At 34.1% G+C, this 24,125-nt stretch overlaps 1 protein-coding gene across 1 annotated transcript in view; it reads right to left on the reverse strand.

Moving 5' to 3' along the window:
- Positions 1 to 24,125, reverse strand: part of AP3B1 (adaptor related protein complex 3 subunit beta 1) — a 260,264-nt gene that overhangs the window by 133,425 nt on the left and 102,714 nt on the right. Inside the window, exons 8-13 of the mRNA XM_044916930.1 lie at positions 16,034 to 16,189; positions 11,751 to 11,848; positions 10,634 to 10,688; positions 10,475 to 10,546; positions 8,187 to 8,249; positions 5,059 to 5,191 (exon numbers count right to left, since the gene is read on the reverse strand). Coding sequence (XP_044772865.1) covers positions 5,059 to 5,191; positions 8,187 to 8,249; positions 10,475 to 10,546; positions 10,634 to 10,688; positions 11,751 to 11,848; positions 16,034 to 16,189 — 577 coding nt within the window. The remainder of the gene's footprint in view (positions 1 to 5,058; positions 5,192 to 8,186; positions 8,250 to 10,474; positions 10,547 to 10,633; positions 10,689 to 11,750; positions 11,849 to 16,033; positions 16,190 to 24,125) is intronic.

Consider the following 24,125-nt stretch of genomic DNA (forward strand, 5'->3'; position numbering starts at 1 on the left):
TTAATGCTACTGATGCCAAATAAATAAGTCTACAATACCTCTACTTACTATTTTGACATTTTTTTATTAATAGGCCTTCCTGGACATTAGAGATTCTCCTGGCATACACTACAAAGTATTATTTTAATATTATACTGGAAATACCATGACTTGTGTTATTATTCTTTTCTCTGAAGTATATTTTCTTATCTAGCTCCCTTTAAGAATACAAGTAAAATTTTTATCATTTTAATCATTATTAAACATACGTGTTTCAAACTATCTCTTTCTCCAGTAGAATGATAAATTGATGGTTATACCATGCTTTAGTTTATGACATGATAAATATTTCTTTCTCTTCTATAGTAACATATGGTAGGTACCGTATTCTCATTATTTTAAAGATGAAGAGAGAGAAATGTACTAGCATTATATGACTTTGTCCAGAATTCAGAATGTACCATTTCATCTCTAAATTCTAAGTTAAGAGGTACAGCTATTACTTATATAAAGACCACTGCTTTGAGCTTTGATGAAAACAAAGATTAAGATCCTGACTTTGCCAAACCTATATTCCAGTGAGAAAAATTAAAAGTAATTACTATGCAAAGTAAAATATGGTAAGTGTGGTTTTAAGAATCCATAGTATAAAATTTTTTATTTTTAAAATATATTATTGTAAAACTAGACCAAGAAAAAAATATTGTATAATTATACACATGGAGAGGCAGCATCAGCTATAGTTGAAAAATATATTTGGCATCATTTATCCTTTGATGCTATATTACTTTCCTATTGTTGTTATAAATTACCACAACTTAGTGGCTTAAAACAACATAAATTCAGCATCTTACAGTTCTAGAGTCAGAAGTTAACAGTTTAGACCTTATGGGGCTAAAAGCAAGATGTCAATAGGGCTACCTCTCTATGGAAGTTCTAGGAGAAAATCCATTCTTTGCCTTTCCCAACTTCTACAGGTTGTCCACATTGCTTGGCTCAAGGCCCCAATCTAGCAATGGCATCGCTCCAATCTCTGCTTCCGACATCTGACTTTCTTGACATCTCTCCTTCCCTTAAAAGGACCCTTTTGATCTCCATCTCAAGAATCTTAATCACATCTGCAAAGTCCCTTCTGCCATGGAAGGTAGCATATTCACAGGTTCTGGGCATAAGAAACTGGACTTCTTTGGCAGGGGTCATTATCCTGCTTACCCCAAGTCCCTCTCATCCCTTCACATAATTCCACCCTACTTTTCCTTTATGCTATCTCCTGTTTTTCAAAGACCACAGGACTGTGGTGCTGCTCTACCAGAAGCACAAAATGATCCTGTGTTCTGGACCTTTCCTAGCTTCCTCCTTGTACTTAATAAAACTTAAGGGTCCTTACTCAAAGAAATACAGCCTACTACTTTTTTCAGTTTAAGTTTATTTTGGTAAGAACACTTAACATGAGATCTACCCTCATACCAAACTTTAGTTACAATACATTATTGTTGATTACAGGTACAATGTTGCACAGCAAATCTTTAGAGTTTATTCAACTTAAGTGAAACATTATTTTTGCTGTTTAGTAATTCCCTATTTCCCTTTTCCACCACCCCTGGCTACTGCTATTCTACTCTCTCTGATTCTATGAATTTGACTATTTTAGATATTTCACACAAGTGGAATCATTCAGTATTTGGCTTTCTGTGGCAGATTTATTTCACTTAGCATATGTCTTCAAGGTTACTACAGTCTACTATTACCCTCATTTTGCAAATGAAGAATCTGAAGCACAGGGAGATTGTGTAATTTATTCAAGGTAACATTAACATTCAAACATAGGTAGTCTAGTTCTGCATGCAAGCAGATAGCTCCCAACAGAGTAAGTGGTCAACACACAGAAAAACTATAATACACTTGTTTTATATTACTTCTCTCTTCATTAGGCTGTTAACTCTGTAAAGGCAGGAACCTTTTATAGGCTGGATGAGTATCTTATTCATCTACTCAACATTTACTAAATACCCCAACATATTCAAGTTCTCAATAAATGTTTACTGAATTATATAAAACTAAACGAAACAAAAAATAGTCCTCTGCCCCAATCCTTTTAGTTTACAGTAGATGGTAAGGTTATTCAGACAAGCAAATTTTGCTAATCTGTTACCTGAAGTAAATTACCTTAGAGAATTAAATTATGCTAAGCCAAATGAAATGCAGATTTCTCATAAAGGTCCTTGAAAATTTTGTCAAATTAATCTCAGATAGTGATATTGAACTATTTTAGGCAAGCTTCAAGTCTGCCTAGAAAAGTCCTCTCCATGTCAAGAAGGGAGAAGTCAATAACACTTAAAAAAAATCCAAAAAACAAAAAAACCACAGGTCTAAAAACAATGTGTTAAATATATGTAAAAAACAATGGAGCCTAAATGCTGCCCCTAAGGTTTTAAGATACATTATCTGAACAGATGACCAGATATTTGTATTGACATAAAATCAAGAATCACAGATCCTTAGAGCTTTAAAAGATCCTACAGGAAGATTCTAAAGAAACTGAGGCCTCATTCTAGATACCTATTCCTAAGAGCAGATCTTTTTTATTTTTTTAAAGATTTTTTTTTATTTTTTTATTTGAGACAGAGAGAATGAGAGAGAGAGAGCACATGAGAGGGGGGAGGGTCAGAGGCAGAAGCAGGCTCCCTGCTGAGCAGGGAGCCAGATGCGGGACTCGATCCAGGGACTCCAGGATCATGACCTGAGCCGAAGGCAGTCGCTTAACCAACTGAGCCACCCAGGAGCCCAGAGCAGATCTTTTAATGGAAGAAAGGAGCTATGTTGTTGTCAGGATTGACCATTTTAAAGTTAAAAATATTATTACCTTCTTTAATGCTACTGATTTTAATATAAATATTCTCCTTATTTGTTTTACTACTTTTAATGAGGTTTCCAAACTACAAAAGTATAACTCATATGAAAAAGAATTAAAGAATCAGAGACTATAGGCTAGTGATGATTATGCAACCCAAATCTGGACAATACAATTTAAGTTTCTAAGTATTCAAACTGCAGGAAAAAAAGCCACTGTTATAACGACGGTTTTGATTTACCAAAAACAAAAGCCTAAACATCAAAATATCAGAGTTTAAATTAGTAAATCTTCCTACTTTTAAGAGTGAATACAGATTATATTAATCTCCCATCACCTAATTACAAAACAATCTATTCTTCCCTTCAAAGTGCTACTGGGGTAGAATATTTATCTTTTAAATCAAAGTCAATAAAAAAATATTTTTCAAGAAATTAATACATTATAAAAGTAGAGATAATTCCTTTAAAATCTACAACTTGAAATTTTCACATGCGAAAAAAGATCAAAAACTAAACTTCAGAAACCCTGAATATATTTTGTATTTAAAAGAACTAGTGAGTATTCTAATTGTAGTACTTTTTGTATGTAATAAAATTTTAAAAGAATAATTACCCTGGTAAATCTTGGTTCATAATCTTTAATGTTCTGGAAATATTTTCCCAAGAAATGTGTCATATATAATTGAATAGAAAGTCATTATTAAGATACAGGAAATAAAACATGTTTTTCAACTCACATTTTAAAGTGTGACAAGGAAATAGAGACAAAAAGGATGAAAAGTAGAAACAGGTAAAATGAATAACATTTAGCATCCTAATCTCCTCTAGTTACCTTCTACAGTCAAATACTTTTTTAAAAAAAAACCTATTTCCTTGATAATTTTTGTTGCCCCTTAGTTTTAATACTGCATGTAGAAAAATGTTCTTCCATCATATTATCTTGAGTTTACAGGATTAAAGTTTATAATTTTATGTTCACAATAAAAAAATCACTCTTGGGGCGCCTGGGTGGCTCAGTTGGTTAAGCGACTGCCTTCGGCTCAGGTCATGATCCTGGAGTCCCTGGATCGAGTCCCGCATCGGGCTCCCTGCTCAGCAGGGAGTCTGCTTTGCCCTCTGACCCTATCCCCTCTCATGTGTTCTCTCTCTCTCATTCTCTCTCTAATAAATAAAATCAAAAAAAAAAAATCACTCTTAATTGGGCTAAATTTTGTTTTAGTTTTTTCATTAGAAGTAGTTATCACAATGGTATAATTTTCTAAAGAGATCTACATTTGGGAATTGATAATTAGGGATAAGAGCGTTAGTGTAGTGAAAATACAAATAATAATATAAATAGAATATAATCAATTTTCTTATGTTTCAACTTATGTTTGCTATGTCCTATATGCTTATGTCTAAATATGACATAATTATACTTAGAATTCCATAAATCATTTCAATAATTTTACATAGATTATTGAGCTTTTCCTAAAAATATGTTTTAATCAAATATATAATTATAACAAAAATCTTCTACATAAATTATTATAAAGGTGAAAGTTGACTAATACTGATCTTTCTCCAAATGGTTTTACTTATTCTAAAGCCATACCATAGAAATAACTGACACTTTACCACAGAACAGTATGAAATCTAGATTATGCATTTCACCGGTTATCACCTATCCAGTTTTACAAAACGTTTAGATGTTGTTTGGCTTAAAAACACAAAGCTGTTGCAAACTGATGACTTTTAAATTGAGTTTAATATTGAATATAAAATTATTAGATGAGTTTCTGAAAAAAAAAACTCTGAAGGTACATAATAAACATACTTTTTTGATCTAGCTACTTCTCCATGTTATAGTCATTTGCCTGCTTTTAGCACCCTCTGCAGGTGAACCAATATTATACATGACTTACATGTCACTAAAAGCAGTAAAATAGAACCTTTGTGGAAAGGGTATAATGAAGGTGATTAAACTGTGAAGAAATAAACAAATTACACTTTCTTAGTTCTATTTAGGAAATACTGTTTGGAAGTTTATTATCTAATTTACTAAAACAACTCAAAAGTGTGTGTGTCTTTGTATTTCAAGGATAAAATGCTACTCTCATCATGACCATGCTACTGACATATAGGAAACACTAAAATGCAATGTTAAAAAATGTTACAATTTGAAGATCATGCCAAGAATACTCAAATGATAAATTACTTGAAAATAAAATGAAACTGTCAACTTACCATCTCTGTTGGACAACAGACATACCAGGCCATTGAGGCATGTATCAGTGACTTCTGAGATGTTGGTTGCACATCTGCCTATAGTTTGAATAGTGGCTGCTGCGAATTGTTTATCCTGGCTTTTCACATAGGTCTAAAAAAATATTTCAATTAGTTTATACTTTGGTACCATCAAGTGAACAAAAAGATATATTAAGCTTTATCAAAAATACAAATTTGATAATATATAATATTCTCATTTATATGCACAATAGGTCCAACTGATGACTTAGCTTAATTTAATTTTGTTTTTTTACTTAAAGAATGTGCCTATAGAAGAAGCACATTTTCAAGCCAGGTTCATTCACCTGTGGCCACAGAGGCTTGTGACTCCAAAACAGATAGTGGGGAGCAGTCACCCAAAGACAGCAATTAGTTTAAGTGCAAGGTTGAAAGAGATGATGAGAACTCTCTCTTTGGAGGTTTCAGTTCATTTAACCAGCAGCATCTGTGAATCTATGAAAAAAAGGGTTGCTTTTTCAGAGACACTAAATCTAAAGTTGGGAGAAGAGGAGGAAAAGGACAAATATACTAATGACAAACATTTTCAAAATGGTATCTGAATGGTAGTAAAACTATATAGCTACAATGAGCAGTATATCAATAAAGACTTTAAAAAAATTCAGTTTGTAACAAATTACCATACTTTCGAAATAGATTTTCTTTAAAAGAATGTTTTAAAAACATACTGTAAACTATGTATTTATTAAACTTAAAAAGAAATCATTGATTTAACAACAGAAAGTTAAAGGATCTTTACAAAGTTTAATATAGCCCTAAAGAATTTCACTTTGATTATAACTTTCCTAATTTAAAAACTGAACTTTTGTTTACAGAAATAAGTATACTTTAAATATGCATATTTATATTTATATAATATATGCAAACAAAATTTAAAATCCCATTTTCAACTGAATTTTTATTTATTTGTTTATTATTTATTTATTTTTAAGTAAGCTTTATTCCCAATGTGGGGCTTGAACTCACGACCTTGAAATCAAGCGTCACATGCTCTACTGACTGAGCCAGCCAAGCATCCCTCGACTGAAATTTTTAAAAAGATTCCCAACCTCAAATGAGACATACTTAATGTAAAATTAACACTATGGTTATTTAACATGCCAAAAAGGATGTACATTTAAATGGTGCCAAAATGACAAATGGAAGAGAAAATCTAAGAATATCTAAAACCATACAAATTTTGTGAAAACAGTACCAAGAACAGGATTAAATACTGAAGAAATAAATTACAGAAATTCTCTTAGTTCCATCTAGGAAAGATCAATTGTATTTAAACCACTTCTCAGTTGATGACCTAATTTCCTCAATTAGAAAAAATATGTCTTTAGAAAAATTCTCTATTTTACTCAAAAAGTTATTATAAGTAAGCTGTACATACCTATAAACCTAACTCATAAACCACAAAAGTGAGGTATAAATATTGACAGTGATAAAAGTGGATTAAGAAAGACTGTATTAGAAAGTCTAACTAAAGGATGGACCTTATTAAAAATTCTGATACTCGCAAACAATGAATCATGGAACACTACATCAAAAACTAATGATGTAATGTATGGTAATCAACATAACATAACAATAAAAAAAAATTCTGATACTAATTGAAATGGCTAGATCACCAATATTTTGAAATAGGTCCAATGTGTCACCTCTGTATAACTACACAATGCCATAAAATTGCCGGAGATTCACTGCCTACATCCCCCAGTAAATCTGACCTAAGCAGGAAGTTGATACCAAAAGGACACCCAAACAGATTACCTACAATAAGAAAAAGAACAAACACAAACAGAGACAAAAATTTAAAACTTAAAAAAAAAATAAAAGCAAACTTATAAAAATGAAGTAAAAATCAAATCCAAGCAATGTTCTATAGCTATGGATTACTGGATAAAAACTTGAGATGCCCTATTTTCTGGCATATATAAATATAAGATGACTGGGTATCCAAAACATCCTAATTTTTTAAAAGTATTTATTTACTTTGCGGAGGTGGGGCAGAGGGAGAAGGAGAGAAAGAATCTTAAGCAGGCTCCACACCCAGTGCAGAGCCTAAAATGGGTCTCCATCTCACAACCCTGAAATCATGACCTTAGCCAAAATCAAGAGTTGGATGCTTAACCAACTGAGCCACCCAGCACCCCAAAACATCCTAATTTTACAAGGAATTCTTCTAGAAAAATACACAGCATGACAGTACAGCAATCCAGTTATAAAATTATAAATTATGGACATGCTATAACATTCTACTACTCCTGTTAAAAGTATAAGATCACACAGTTAAAAAAAAACACAGTATCTATTTAGCTAAAATGAAATTTAATATGGGTATAAGGGAGGATTATAGCAACAAAATAAATAAAATCTGTAAAAGTTGGGAGTTAACAAAAACTGTGATTTGTGTATAGCATGTGGTATGTTTTTACTAAGAAAACTGCTGATGAGGTACAAAATTCATACCCTCTACCACAAAGTCTCCAGAGCTGACCCCTCCATCTTAAAGGGCATATATCCATGAGATAATTTTTGAATAATATTTTTTAAGGGTGTGTAGCTGGAAGGCACCTCATCCTTAAGCATTAATGGTTTTAAAAAGGACAACAACACAAAACAAAAACAATGATAAAAACATCATGACAGAAGCAATTTTAGACCAAAAATACATAAAGCTAAGAGGAAACTATCTAAAAGAGTAACAGGTCAATTAAACAAGATTAACTAGGTAAGAAGTGAAGCCACTTTCATGAATGCAGAGTATGGAATGGACTAGTGATGATGACAGCACATAGACATGGAATCCTTACCAGTAACATAATTAAAAAAAAAAAAGTTATAACCCAGTCTTTCAAATTCTATGAAAACATGAAAGGGACTATTATTTCATTTCCCTTAAATTTTAAATTTGTACTTAATGTTTATTCATGAAAATTTATAAATTTCTTAGTTCTCAATCTTGTCCCAAATCACTGTTTTACTTAATTACCTATTTGTAAATTGAGGAAGATGTATATTTGACTGTAAACTAAACAAATGTTTTAGAAGTTATTTTATAATCAGCACTGCATACAAACCTGAAATTCTCGGAGAAGAGTTGATATGTTGGCTTCATTTGCCAAGTTTGTCAAAATTTCAAGCTACAGTAGAAAAAAGAGAGTAACATTGTAAAACACAAAGAAAAAGGATTAATTTAATAAAGACTAGGCATTTAATAGAAAGGTAATTTTTTCTTTATTAACATATAACGTATTATTTGTTTCAGGGGTACAGGTCTGTGATTCATCCGTCTTACACAATTCACAGCACTCACCATAGCACATACCCTCCCTAATGTCCGTCACCCAGCCACCCCATGCCTCTCAATCCACCTCCACTCCAGCAACCCTCAGTTTGTTTCCAGAGATTAAGAGTCTCTTATGGTTTGTCTCCCTCTCTGGTTTCATCTTGTTTCATTTTAGAAAGGTAATTTTTGTTTTTAAAAAGTCACACTGTTACAAATGTTGTGAGGCATTATACCCTTCTGGTAAATTCTGTCTTCTTAACATCTCCAAATAGAGAACAGGTAATTACATAATGGTTAAAAACAATTAGGAAAAAGAGAATCCTACATTTTCCCTGTTTGTACCAACTTTACAACTTATATCTAATTAACCTGAACAATTTAAGGCAGTTTGGCACTTTTTTTCCTTTATTAATAAAGTTAGAAAACAACTTGCCCTCCATGTAATACCTCTGTTTTCCAGATATTAGTTAATTCTCTTGATTTGTTCTCATTCATCCTACCATCCCAAATACTTGGGACATTTTAATTCTCTCTTCTGGATTCATAGTTATAAGAATACACAATTAAAAGTCTATCTCCAATAGGCTCACTAAAAAAGTTTCAGTTCTTCCTCATAAAAAATATTCAAATAATCTGAAGGAACGCATGAAAAAGGAAAAAAGGAACAGAGAACAGATGGGACAAATAGAAAACAAAACACAAGATGTATGTGTGGTATATATACACACACACAGTCATATCAGTAATTACATTAAAAATAAATGGTCTACACACTCCAATTAAAAGGGATAGATTATAGAAGTTCTTTATATATTTTGAGTACTAGTCATTTTTCAGATATATATACTGGGAATATTTGTTTCCCAGATTACGACTTCAGTTTGCATTTTATTTTGATGAAAACATTTTCATTTTTTATATAATTTTTAAAAAACAATCTCAAACATATAGAAAGGGTAAAAAGAACTATTTTGGTGTGAATCATTTGAGAGTTGCCAATCTGACACCACATTGTCCCCAAATGCTTCTGTGTATATTCCCTACAACAAGGACATTGTCCTACAGAACACAAGAGAACCAAGAAAATCAAGAAATTAACACTTATACATACATTCATGCAATCATCACTCCCATTTAAGTTTCATTAATTATCTCAATAATATATAATAAAAGGATCCAATTCAATATCAAACATTATATTCAGTTTTATCTTTAGTCTCCTTTGGCCTGAAAGTTTCTCAATCTTTCTTTTGACCTTCACAACCTTGCATTTTTGATGACTGCAAGCCAAGTATTTCCTAAAATATCCTACAATTTGGATGTGTATTAGATTTCCTTATAATTAAACCCAGTTTCCATGTGAATAGCCAATCATCCCAATATAAGCTGAAAAGTCCATCCTTTCCACACTGGTTTGTAAGGTCTCCTCTATTATATAGTACATCTTCATATACATGGATGTTTCCACGCTTTCTATTCTATCCCACTTATTCTTCTGTCTAAATATCACATTGTTCTAATTATCGTAACTTTATATCCCTATGTTCTCTAACGTAGTTATTATTCCCTGAACACAACACTCTTTCATAATCTCTGTTAGCATAAACTGTGTCTTTCTCCTACTCCAAAACCCTACAACCACCTCCCATTCAATCTACCAACCAAGAACAAAAAAGAATAATATTTTTGTGAATTTTTAAGATCCACTCAAACATCAACTTTTCCACAAGTCCTTTCTAAATCCTAGAGAATTAACCCCATTTTTCAGTTCTGCACAGTACTCAATTCAAATCTCTATAATATCACTTAAAAAACACATAGTGCTGAAATTATCTATTTGTCTGTCTGTCCAGTATACGATGGGTTATTCAACGTGCAGGTAGCAAGTATCAACTTTGTATTATTAGGATGCAGCAGTGACTGGATATAATAATAAAGTTTAGAAAGTATAAAGAAAATCCCTAAATGTATCTGTGTTTTTGAAAAAGCAGGTCTCCATTTTGCAGATGCTAGAAGCTACAGCAGTATCTTCAAAGTAAAGATGTACTAAGGGTACCTGAAAAATAAAAGCATGCGTACCTTCAGTGTCTTGATCATAGTAGGATCAGTTGACCGAACATAGAAACTCTTCAGGTAAGGTTCAAACATACCCTAGATTATAAAAAGAAATATATAAATACACTTTTGGTACTAATGCATTCATTTCTCTCTTGGATTATGTGTTTACTATGTACATACCTTTCTTTGAATTGACATAGTTGCTATATTCTGTAGGACAATATACTGCACCTCCCTAAAAATTAAAGGAGAATTTTCACTGGATATATTTTCCAATTAAGTATCTTTATGTACACAGTATATTAAACAAAAAAATCAGCAGTAAGTTTCATACTGAATTCAAATATTAAAAAGGTTTTAGTAAATCTGAGATATTTATGTCTTCTTTTTAAAAACATTTTCCTATGAACTACTAATAAATAAGATTTGATTCATCATGAGGAAAAGTTAAAGCCTATTTTACAATACTGTATTCCTAAGATGTAAAGCCAATACTACAGCTACTCTGAACACATGCAAGGAAGATATTCTTAGGGCTAACAGAATAAACATGACCATAGCATTAACATAAACTCTTGATCAGATGCTCATTGTGTCACTCAGTTCTGACCAGAGTGAAAAGATAGATTAAAAAAAAAGTTCTGTTATTTTATGTCCAAATATCTAAGGTAGAAGTGAATCTGGTATAAAGCTTCATGTGAAAGATGCATTCCAGAGCCTTTTGATAACCTTTAAATGAGTTACAGAAAAGAAAAATTAACTGAGAAAAAGGAAAAGAATGACTATGTGTACAAAGACAGGAAAGATTAGGAACACAAAGGCTCTCACTAAGGAATGGCAGAAGTCAGTCTAGGGCTAAGTAGCTCTGGCACGAAGGTCATGTTACAGGCAAAAATAAACATGCATCTTTTTCCCCCAACTCTATTAGCAGAAGTAAACACTCAATGAAAGAAATTTTAAATTTAAAGTAACTAATTATAACAAAATATTCAGGGTAAGCTAAATAGCTGAAACTATGTTGTAATTCTTAAAACACAGAAAACAAAACAATGACCAAAAACTGATCTTAAACATTGCCAAAATATTTTCAATCTCTTTGGGCTTGAGTTTAAAAGAAATTTTATATTTATCACGAACTTAGAGATAAAATGTATAAAGGCTTGTATGATGATCCCTTAAGTATGAAATCTTACAGATAGAACACACAATCATGTAATAAATGTCTGAAAGATTATATTTGTTCAAACATTACTTTTGAGGGAATACAAAAGAAAAAACAAATAAAATCATGACCTACCTATTACTACGAAGTAAACGCACTAGTGATTTAGAAATAATGCCAACTTCAGACTTTGGTGATATGTGCCAATACAGCTGAGCAACTGCCATTACCACCTAAAAGATAAAGCATGAAAACAGTAAGAACTATAAACATGGGAGCACTCTACAAAGTACATTCTCACATATTGTTTACGCCTACAAAATTCCTATGAAGTAAGATGAATATGCTGTTACCCTTTGAAGCAGGATGAACAGTGTCCTCCCAAGAATTCATGTCTACCCTCAGAATGTGACCTTACCTGGATAAAAGTCTTTGCAGATATTATTAAGGTAATGATGGAGATTGAGATCACACTGGATTAGGGTGGGCCCCAAATCCAGTGAGTGTCCTTATAAAAGACAGAAAAGAACACACACAGACACAGAGAAGAAGGCAATGTAAAGATGGAGGCAGAGTATATGCCCTGGAGTGATGAATCTATAAGCCACTGAGTGCGGAACTGCGGGCAGCCACTTATAAACTACCAAAAAGCAGTTTCTCCCTTAAAGCCACCAAAAGGAACCGACGACCCTTTGATGCCTTGATTTTGGATTTCCACTTTCTCACTAAAAAGTGAGAAAATACATTTCTGTTGTTTTAATTCACCTGGTTTGCGGTAATTTGTTATGACAGCCCCAGGAAACTAACACATCCTCAGAAAAGAAGATAGATGTTATCAGAAAACATGTTAAATGAACTACCCAAAGTCTGCCAGTCACTACATAGCAAAGCTTTACATAACACTCCAAACCCCAGACTCTCCTTAACACTGCTGCTGTTGCTCTGAGATTGGGAATATTTTAAAAGTTCTAAGTATGCCTTTCCAAATGAAGACTAGATACTTCTGGAAAAGTAACAAGCTGAAAATGTTAAAAATGAGTACATTAAAATTATAATTAAATGAACTCTACTAAAACAATTAATCTAAAGCAGCAGCATTTGAAATAATCTTTTTTTTTCAAAATGCAGAACCTTAAAAACCGTCTTTGCTTCAAAGCCATTAAAAGGGTGATGAGAACTTGTCATAAAATATAAGAGTACTATGTTTCCCCGACATGCCTCTACACTTAGATCCAGAGATCAAAAGTCCAAACTGAAAAGTGATCCAGTTTAACCTGTGACAAATGCAGAGAGAGAGCCACAGTAATTACATCATCTTGACTTTAGCTCAGAAAACGTTTTAATACTACTTTACTTCTGCTTGTTCTATAAAGTTCTAACAAATATGTGGCAGGAGTTTTATGTATGTTTAAAGAGCATACAGCAGCTGAGGGTGCTTGAGATAAAAGGAGTTCCTTCCAAAACTAGGAAACATTTTAAAAATTTTTTTATTCTCTTTATAAGAAACATTTTTTTTAAAAAATACAGTTCACAGAGTCCCAAATTTACTGTTGTTTGGCACTTCGCCGTATTTTTTTTTTTAACAAGGCTCATTTATAGCTTTCAGATATTACTTGGGAATTTGAGGAACTTAAGGATATTTTATTTTTTCACTTGAGATTCACAAATACACTGTAATTATAGAACAAACTCTCCTGAATTTAAAATCTTATACAATAAGGGCGCCTGGGTGGCTCTGTCGGTGAAGCATCTGCCTTTGGCTCACGCATGATCTCGGGGTCCTGAGACTGAGCCTCATGTCAGGCTCCCTGCTCAACAGGCAGTCTGCTTCTCCCTCTGCCCCTCCTCCTGTCTCATGCGCGCGCGCTCTCTCTCTCTAGCTTGCTCTCTCTCAAATAAATATTTTTTAAATGTTAAAAAAAATTTTTTTAAATAAAATCTTGTAAAATAAAATCTCTATGACTGACTTAATCTACAAGTAGGTGATAGTCATTTTTACAAATCTTAAAGCATACAGTTGACTAGTAAGTATTAGTATATAATAGAAAAGAAAGTGAAACTTAATTGTAATGTATTTTACAGAAATTAATTAAGCCCCTTTCTATTACAAATAGTCCGATGCTACTGGCAAAAAGGTAAACTGTACTTTCTATACATGTCAATGTTTTTAAGATTCTAGATGCCACTCAGTACGTCATCTCTTCTAATATATTATTTAGGGCACTCCCTTAAGCCCACAGGGATACATACTCTTCTTTTCCCCTAGTATTTACAAATCTAAAAGTTTAAAATTTCTTCCATAACCAGAATTTGAAATTTATAGTCTAATTTGTAAAAGCCAAGAGGGAAATTCCCATATCTCCAAAGTCCAAAATGACTATACAAATAAGATAGGCCTTCTACAGTTGAATCATGTGCACTGATGATAAAGTATATCCTATAAGCACTTTTCTATTCCTACCTACTCATACCACTGTCACCGTATCTACAGTTAGAACAGCCTCCCGACACTCTGCTGCCAATGTCTCTTATCTCCAATTCAATCTACACAGAACTGACCAAGTTTCCTGAAAAAAATTCTCAAAGTCTCTCCTTTAACTGTAAGGCTAAAAGAAGGAAACCTACTCACAATCCTTCAAAAGTCAACCTTTATATGTATTTAGCAGCATCAAATTAGCAGGATACCAAAATATATTGGGACAAAAAGTAAACTACTTTTATTTGGTACACAATCAAGTAAGTAGGGAATCAAAACATACTGGGGAAAAAATACAAACTACTATTTGTTTCACCATTCAAGAACATTTTTGATCAGTAAGTATTTGGACTATAATCAATTCCCAAAACAAAGATAAATAAATAGTCAATTATAGAGAGAGTTTTAGGTGACAAGTTACAGCTACTTAATACAATCTGGCTAAGCTGGGCTCACTGAAATATAACCATGTTTTACAACATTAGTAAAATAGCATTTTTTTTATTACCGAGTATGGTTATTTAATAATGATATAGAAACTAAATTACCAGGCATAAGATAAAAACTTCTGCTAATTATTAAGATACATAGACCAAGCTCCAAGCTCTAAATTTGCAGGCATCGGAAAACTTAAAATAATTCAAGTAAAATTCCACGTTTTCAAAGTTTTTATTAACTGAACAGAACAATTCATTAAGAACATTTTTTAAATTAAAAATATGAAGAAAATGTTTTACTTGACTCCATCAAATGTTTAGATATAACTTCCAGTAAACAGGTAACACAGAGCACGGAAGAAAAAATTAAATAGCACTATGAAGTAAGCAAAGTGAACACCCAGAAGAACATTTCGTTGAGACTTGAGAGGTTTAACAGCTGTAACAACCAGGCACTATAGATACTGGTTTAGATTGCCTATTTATAAAAGATAATTTAAAATAAAATGGTATTTAGTGAAATGAAATTTTATTGAAATAGGACTACAGAGTAGGAAAAAAATGGTTAAAAAAGTACTACATACAGTATGATTTTTTACCTTGGTTTAAAAAATATGTATGTGTAGACAAACATACATGCAAATATATGTATATTGATGCAGAAAAAGGCTCTGGCAGAAAATGCATCACGACATAATAGTGGTTTCTGAGTGATGGGAATATGATGTTTTAATTTCTTTAAAGTTTTGCTAGTCCCTATTTCCTAATTTTTTATTGTGCACAGGTATTCTTCTAAAATATAAAGTGTATTTAAAACAAAAAGATGTAAAACAAAAGAAAACAAACTCAGGACTCAAATGAAAATGATTTTTTTTTTTAAGATTTTATTTATTTATTTGAGAGAGAGAATGAGATAGAGAGAGCAGGAGGGGGGGGAGGGTCAGAGGGAGAAGCAGACTCCCTGCCGAGCAGGGAGCCCGATGCAGGATCCATCCCAGGACTCCAGGATCATGACCTGAGCCGAAGGCAGTCGCTTAACCAACTGAGCCACCCAGGCGCCCCAAATGAAAATGATTTTTAACTGCTATTCCTACCAGTTAAAATTTATTAAGTATGTGGCGTTATGCTAGACACTTTCTTTATATGTCAGTCTGTTAAAAACTCTTACTAGGTTCATTTGAATATTATGGACTGATACCAGATTAAATACTCTCAACTACAACCAAGTAACAGAGAAATACGCACTGTCTTCCAATCCAATGAGAAACATCTTGAGCTCGTATCTTAGGAAAAGCCAATTAACAAAAGCACAAAAAAGTAAATGAAGTCCAGTAGGCATGTAACTACCAAACCAAGTAATCTCATCAAACCTGAATTTTTGGTGTATGATCAAATAAACAAACAAATGCTCCATTAGCACACTGAAAAACTGTTTATTGAACTTACATACTTTTAACCATGTTTAAAAAATCCATAAATTATTTCTCATAAGGGTTTTAACATACCGCTGCATTCCTGCTCTGAAGCAAAGGCTTTGTATTCCGAATTAAAAGTCTATGGTCTGGGTCCATAGTATATGGCTTCTTCCTGTGGTCAGTCTTTTCCTTCTGTTCATCATCAGATTCATAGAAATTCTTTTCATTGTCTTCTAAACCATCATCCTGTAAGAAATACAAAAAAAACTTTTTAACACCTATGATCATGATAGTATTTTACTGTAGAATACCACTGTTGAAAGGAATTTGAAAATATTATGCTACCTGTATAAAAGAAAGGCCTTGCCTTTTCTCTTATTTTATAACAACATAACTGTCCTTTAGTGCTATATATAATACTTCTTTTATATTACATAGTAAACCTCTGAAAATATTAAATCCCCATACATATATCCATAGCTGACCAAAGGCAAAACTTGACCATGAGACTAACAAAGCCTGTAACAGAAGATAAGAAGATTACCTAAAACCTGAGAACTATTTCCATATATTATCAGTCACTCTGTAATTGGATCAAAGGATCAGAACAAAGAGAACTATTTCAACTGCAGCATGCATAAAAGAAATCATAATAAAACTTGACAGGTTAAAAACTAGTGATTAAGTACATCCCTGTGTTGTCAAGAAAGACTCAGGTTGATACTTACTGTATATCCACAGGGGGTGATTCTATATTTTTGCTTTGTACTTTTTAATTTGAATTCATTGTTATCTCTGCTAATAAAATCTGCCTACAGGCATTTAGTCTTAAATATAAATAAACAAAAAGCATACAAAGACAATAATTTCTACCTAGATCCAATTCAAGGGCGGTTTAGAGGTAATTTTTATTACTAAGTACCGGAAACATACTTTTCACTTCTGAAAAGATGGAGTAGATATACTTTTCCCTATTCCTCTATGTACAACTAGAAACAGGAGACATTATATATAAAATAAACTTAAGGAAAGGCAGAGAGAAAAAAGACTGGATATGGACCTCAGGACCCAAAGAATGAAACAACAGAAGTTCCTTGGGTTTTCATTTTTACCACATATATCAAAGACTGAGAAACTGCGTTCTAGAGAAGCTGATAAGCCAAAAACACCAAGCACAGATAAAACAAACCCTCCAAAAGCCTACTCTCTGCAGCCAAAAGGACCAAGAAAAAGAAAACCTGTAAGAAAGTAACTATTCTGGTGCAGCTACCAATAGAGAAAAAACTAAGGCCTTATTCCTAGACTCACCAGCAAAGGCTGATGTGGGAGCCTAGACTTCCAACCTCCCCATGCTGTAATGAGATGCCTCAATCATCCCACTGGAGTGATGTCAGAAAAGGCCACCATAGCCAAGACTTTAATTCCCACCAGAAGATAACACAGCATCCCCATGGTGTCAATGAAGACAAGGTGGGGAACTTGCACATCTAAGTCTGCCCATCAAGAACAAAGTGACCTTATCCTTTCCCACTGAGCTAGTGTAAGAAAATACTGAGTGGTGGGCGCCTGGGTGGCTCAGATGGTTAAGCGTCTGCCTTCGGCTCAGGTCATGATCCCAGGGTCCTGGGTTCGAGTCCCACATCGGGCTCCCGGCTCAGCGGGGAGCCTGCTTCTCCCTCTGACCCTCTCCCCTCTCATGCTGTTTCTCTCTCGCTCGCTCTCTAAAAAAAAAGAAAGAAAGAAAATACTGAGTGGACACCCAAGACATAGCACCACCACCCATTGGTAACAATGACATTAGTGGAGGAAACATGTGGAACAGTAATAAGGCATTTCTATCCCTCCCACCCTCACAGCTATCAGGACAGAATTATTGGGGAGCCAGAAATCCCACATTCACCCACAGTAACAGTGATTTCAACCTCCCTGACGTGTCAATGGAGGCTGAGTGGGGAAACTGGACTTCTACCATGACCTGGCAGTAATGAGGCAACATGCACCCTCCACCTTTCCCTGACGGAGTGGTATCAAACCCAGCTAAAACAGAAGATCTGAATAAAATCTAGAATCTCATAATAGCCAAAACGTCCAGGTTTCAATAAAAATTACTCATCATTCCAAGAACAAGGAAGATCTAAAACTGGATGAAAAAAGATAACCAGTAGATGCCAACACTAAAACAACAGGAATATTAGAATTATCTGATTAAGATTTTACAGCAGCCATCATAAAAATGCTTCAATGAGCAACTAGGAACATCCTTGAAAAAAAATAGAAGGTCTTAGCAAAGAGTTACTAAGTCTTAAGAAAGAAACAATATATTAAAAAAACACCAAACAGAAATGTTACAACTGAAAAATAAAAGAATCAAAATTAAACAGTAACTGAGATCAAAAGCAGTATTAAGGGGACAAGGAAATCATCAGTGATCTGAACCATAATAAAATATAAATTCCCCATTCAGAACAACAGTGAAAAAACAGACTGAGGACAAAGAAAAAAACAAAAAGAAAAAGAAAAACATCCCACCCCCACCAAAAAAACCCCAGAACTTTGGGGACTTGCGGAATTATAACAAAATAACATCTCTTGTCATCTGAATCTTGGAAATAGAGAAGAAAAAGCGTGGGGCTGAAAGAGTACTCCAAGAAATAATGGCTGAAAAATTATTACATTTGGCAAAAGAAATAAAACTACAGATTGAATAAGGTGAGTAAACCATAAACAAGATAGACACAAAGAAATCCATAACAAGACATATTAAGTCAAACTTCTGAAAACTAAAGACAAAGATGTGGTAATGAATCACAGTGATTAGCGATGAAGATAAAAATATAAGATAGGTTCAAGAACTATGTAGAAGTTGAAATCAATAGGATGCAGTTAGTGGATGTGAAGGATGAACTAGGAGTACTTAGTAAGGATGCCCCCATTCCCAGCTTGGATAACCAAGCAGACAATGATGTTACCAGGTTAAGATAACCTTGTTAAGGGGGGAAAGAATTTCTCTTTTTCAAGGCTGCGTGCTTAACATCCTTAAAAGATAGTCCAAAACAAAACTTACCAATACCTTTACTCAGAAGAGCTATAAAAATGAAGAAACCCCATGAAGAACCATCTCCCAGTACTTTCTTTTCTTTTTTTAAATTTATTTGAGTGAGAGAGCGAGCACAAGCAGGGGGAGAAGGAGAGGGACAGGGAGAAGCAGGTTCCCCACTGAGCAGGGAGCCCAACGTGGGCTATGACCTATAGGTGACTAAAAACATCAAAGGTGAAGTTAGGAGGAACCTCACGCCTGAAATGCATTCAATTCCGTGCCTGTCTGCATCTGAGATGACATGTGACAAGGCCCTCTGGGCAGATGTACAGACAGACTGCGGTTCTGCTGGTACCGGAGCAAGAGCCAAGGAGACAGAACTAAAAACTGGAACTGTGAGACAGCAGCTTATTCCAGAGGAAAAAACCCAAGAAAGATAGTCCTGGAGAATGCCAGAGAAAAAGGAATTTTTTTTTTTTAAATGACTTTATTTATTTGACAGAGAAAGAGAGAGAGCAAGCGAGCAGGCACAAACAGGGGGAGCAGGAGAGGGAGGAGCAGGCCTCCCACGGAGCAGGGAGCCCGACGCGGGGCTCGATCCCAGGACCCTGGGATCATAACCTGAGCCGAAGGCAGACGCTTTACCAACTGAGCCACTCAGGCCCCCCCCCCAGTATTTTCTTTTGTTCATGACTGACCTGCCCCTATTTCTAAGTGAATCCCCTTTTTATACTTTCACAAATTCCCCTTAGGAAAACAAATGTATAATTTGTGATCTCTAATAATTTTTACTTCAACATGGTAGAAAAGTTTTTAAAACAGTTATATAACTAAGTAAAGAGTGTTTAAACTTGACACCAAAAGCACAGTCCATAAAAGGGAACATTAATAAACTGGAACTCATCAAAGTTAAAAACTCTTGCTCCATGAAAAACTGAAAAACCCTCTTATGAAGAATAAAAAAAATTCTAGACTGGCAGAAATATCTGCAATCACACATATGACAGAGGACTAGTATCCAGAATATGAAGACAACTCCTAAAATTCAACAGGAAAACAACAACAACAACAACAACGATTAATTCAATTTTAAAAAGGGCAAAGGTATTGTTAAGGACTGAACTGTACTTCCCTCCAAATTCACATGTTGAAGCCCTCATCCTCAAAGTGACTACATGCCAAACTAAGGCCTTTAAAGAGGTAAACAAGTTTAATTGAGACCATCTGGGTGGCATCCTAATCGAACAGGACGGGTGTCCATATAAGAAGAGAGAGAGAGACCAATGGTGGCAGAGAGAAAAACCCATGGGAGGACACACTGAGAAGACAGCCATCTGCAAGCCAAAGAGAGACACCTCAGGAGAAACCAAACTTGCCAACACTGTGATCTTGAACTTCCAGTCTCCTGGAAGAACTGTGAGAATGTCAGAAATAAGTATCTGTTAATTTTATTATGGCAGCACTAGCAAATGAATACAGATTTCAATAAATAATTCACCGAAGGACTTATGGCAAAAAGCACATGAAAAGATAAAACTTCATTATCTATTAGGAAAACAAATTAAAACTACAGCAACATATCACTACACACATATCAAAATGGCTCTCATCATATATGAAAACACAGTGAGAACACAGAGGAAATAGATCACTCATACACTGGTGGTGACTATAAAAGGTTACAACCACTTGCAGTTTGGCACTTTCTTATAAAACTAAACCTGCAATTACCATACAATCCGGTAATTGCACCCCTGGGCATTTATCCCTGGGAAACAAATTTATTCTCATACAAAAACCTGTACACAAGTATTCATAACAGCTTTCTTCCTATTAGCCAAAATGGAAACAACCCAGATATTCTTCAATGGATGAATGGTTAAGCCAATGGTTAAAAAAAAAAAAAAAAAGGTTAAACATTTATGCCATTGGAATACCACTCAGAAATAAAAACAAATAATGATACACACAACAAATCTGATTAATGTCCAGATAAGTACGATGAGTGAGAAAAATCCTAAAAGGTTACATACTGTATTATTCCATTTATATACCATTCTTGAAATGACAAAATTATAGAGATAGAGAACCAATTAGTGGTTGCTGGGGGTTCAGAGGGGCAAGCTTAAGCACAGGAAATTAAGTAGGTTTAGAGATGCAATGACAACATGAAGTATCTTTGTGATGCAAATATTCTGAATCTTGACTGTATGAATGTCAATATTTTGGCTGTAATACCTTACTAGTTTTGCAAGATGTTGCCATTGAGGGAAATAAGACACCAGACTTCTCTGTATTCTTAAAACAGCATGTGAATCTACAGTTATATTAAATTTAAAAGTTTGATTAAATAAAATTAAGGAGAAAAAAAATCAATAAATTATTTCTTTTACTTTCTTTAGGTAGGCTCCATGCACAGACTGGAGCCCAACACGGGGCTTGAACTCACGACCCTGAGATTGAGACTTGAGTTAAGATCAAGAATCAGACACTTAACGGACTGAGCCACCCAGGTGCCCCAAATCAATTAAGTTATTTAAAAGTATTTGTATATGTTTATTGTTACAATAATAAAAGAAATAATCTTAAATGTTACAGGTTAGTATCAGTTCAATGAAGTATTTTTCCTTTGCTAAGTGTGTATACATAATATACAATCTTTACTTAACTCTTGACTTAAACATTACTGAAAATACTCTTCAACAAATATACGACTAGGTTTTTTACAAGTAAGCATAATATTATCTCAATGTTTTTAAAATCCATAATAAAAAAAATCTTAAGTCTCCGAACAGAAAAACCACAAAATTTATACTCTTTGGAAACAAAAGGATTTTTTTTTAAATACCCACCTTCAAAAGTAAACTAGAAATTATAACATTATCATCTTCCTTTGAATGAATAATTCAAAATAAACTACAGTTGATCCTTGAACAACACGGGATTTAGGGGTACTAACCCCTTCATAGTTGAAAACCTTAGTATAACTTTTGACTCCCCCAAAACTTAACTACTAATAGTTAACTTACTGTTAATGGAAACCTTACTGATAACATAAACAATCGATTAATATACATTTTGTATGTTATATGTATTACACACTAAATCCTTACAACGAAGTTAACCAGAGAAAAGAAAATGTTAAGAAAATCATGAGAAAATACATTTACAGTATCAAACTATATTTATTGAAAAAAAACTATGTATACGTGACCTGTACAGTTCAAATCTGTGTTGTTCAAGGGTCAACTGTACTTGTCTCTTAGTCCTTTAAAGAACGAAAAAAAAAAAGGACTTTAATTGAGATACACTTTTTTAAAACTTTTATTTGCATTTATTTTATGCAGAATTTACTCCTGGGCCATAAGTTTTTGTTTTTTCAGTTTCTTCTAGGATATCTTTTTCTTCTGTGCAAGCTCCTGTTCTGGTTTAGGAACAGTCTGCTTTTTTTCAGTCAGGATCATCTCAGTGTGACAGGGAGAGCTCATGTATGGGTTAATCCAAACAAGAGCCCTGTACGTTCTACACCGCATCCAGGGGGCTTTGTTCACCAGAGAATCAACATCTGAACCCTTAAGTTCAGCTTACTTTCTGCAATTTTAAGCATGTACAGTAAAAATTCAGCACTCTTTTTGGGTCACTGGCCCTGTGTCCAGCCCCACTGTTTGGCCTGTGCACACCTCCCAACTCCGCCATTGTAGCAATGGAATGGCACACACTGCTTCTGCAAAGTGACGTGTTTCAGATACTTGGGGGCTTTTCAAATGTCAACTCTTTATGGCCTGGGCAGTTTCATGTGTGTTCTTAAAGTGAACACAAAGATTTGAACCTCATGCTTTACATGATTTTATATGGTTTTCTAGGTCACGTAAATAGCGAACCATTTTCAGAGATCGCCTCAGCCCGTTTACAGGAAGAGATGATATACTCTTACAAGGCCAGACTTGAGTGACTATTCCTTTATGGAGCTCCAGGCCAAACTGATTCTATTACATGCATTAGTTAACTAATAAAATGATACCCAAATAATCACGTTCTCTAAACATGAGCACTCTCCTACAATTTTTAGTCAACTTTAATCAAACAAATGTTCAAACGCTACCTGAAACTGATATATGATGAAACTGCTATGTTGACACAATCTAACTAGCAAAATCCTCAAATACACATAAAAAGCTACTAAGTACTTATTCATTCTATTTCTCCTTCATTATTAACACACTTTATTAAAGTTCAATTATGTTATTTTAATAAAAGATATGTGCTTTGCTTAATTAATAAATGAAAGGCTGGTGTGTTTATGAGGTTAATGAATGAGATAAAGCTTTCACACAGAATGGGAACCAAGCTCCAATGATTTATATCTGAATCTGTGTTGCTGCTGGCTATATTTTCACAGGTTTTCAATCCATCAGAACAGACAACACCCCAAACAGAATGGAAGCCAGGTGTATACAACCAAAACGGGTATATACCACATCACACCACTTCCATTAACAGTGCTGGCTGGCAAATTACTTGACCTCTCCTTGTCTTAGTTTACTCACCTGTGAAAGGGAATAAAAGCAGTATCTATATCATAAAAGTGTTTACAAAGACTGATGACTTTAGTGGAGGCACTTAGTGCCTCGTGCCTATTAAACACTCAAATAGTAGTTATTACCACTGCTTTTTTAAAAATTTTATTTTATTATGTCATGTTAGTCACCATGCATTATATCATTAGTTTTTGATGTAGTGTTCCATGATTCATTGTTTGCATATAACACCCAGTGCTCCATTCAATACGTGTCCTCTTTAATACCCATCACCAGGCTAACCCAACCGCCCAACCCCTCTCCCCTCTAGGACCCTCAGTTTGTTTCTCAGAGTCCACAGTCTCTCATGGTTCGTCTCCTCCTCTGATTTCACCCCCTTCATTTTTCCCTTCCTATCTTTTTTTTTTAACATATAATGTATTATTTGTTTCAGAGGTACAGGTCTGTGATTCATCAGTCTTACACAATTCACAGCGCTCACCATAACACATACCCTCCCCAATGTCTATCATCCAGCCACCCCATCCCTCCCACCCCCCACCACTCCAGCAACCCTCAGTTTGTTTCCTGAGATTAAGAATTCCTCGTATCAGTGAGATCATATGAT

The sequence above is a fragment of the Neomonachus schauinslandi genome, chromosome 7, assembly GCF_002201575.2.
Source record: "Neomonachus schauinslandi chromosome 7, ASM220157v2, whole genome shotgun sequence".
In the NCBI taxonomy this organism is placed as follows: domain Eukaryota; kingdom Metazoa; phylum Chordata; class Mammalia; order Carnivora; family Phocidae; genus Neomonachus; species Neomonachus schauinslandi.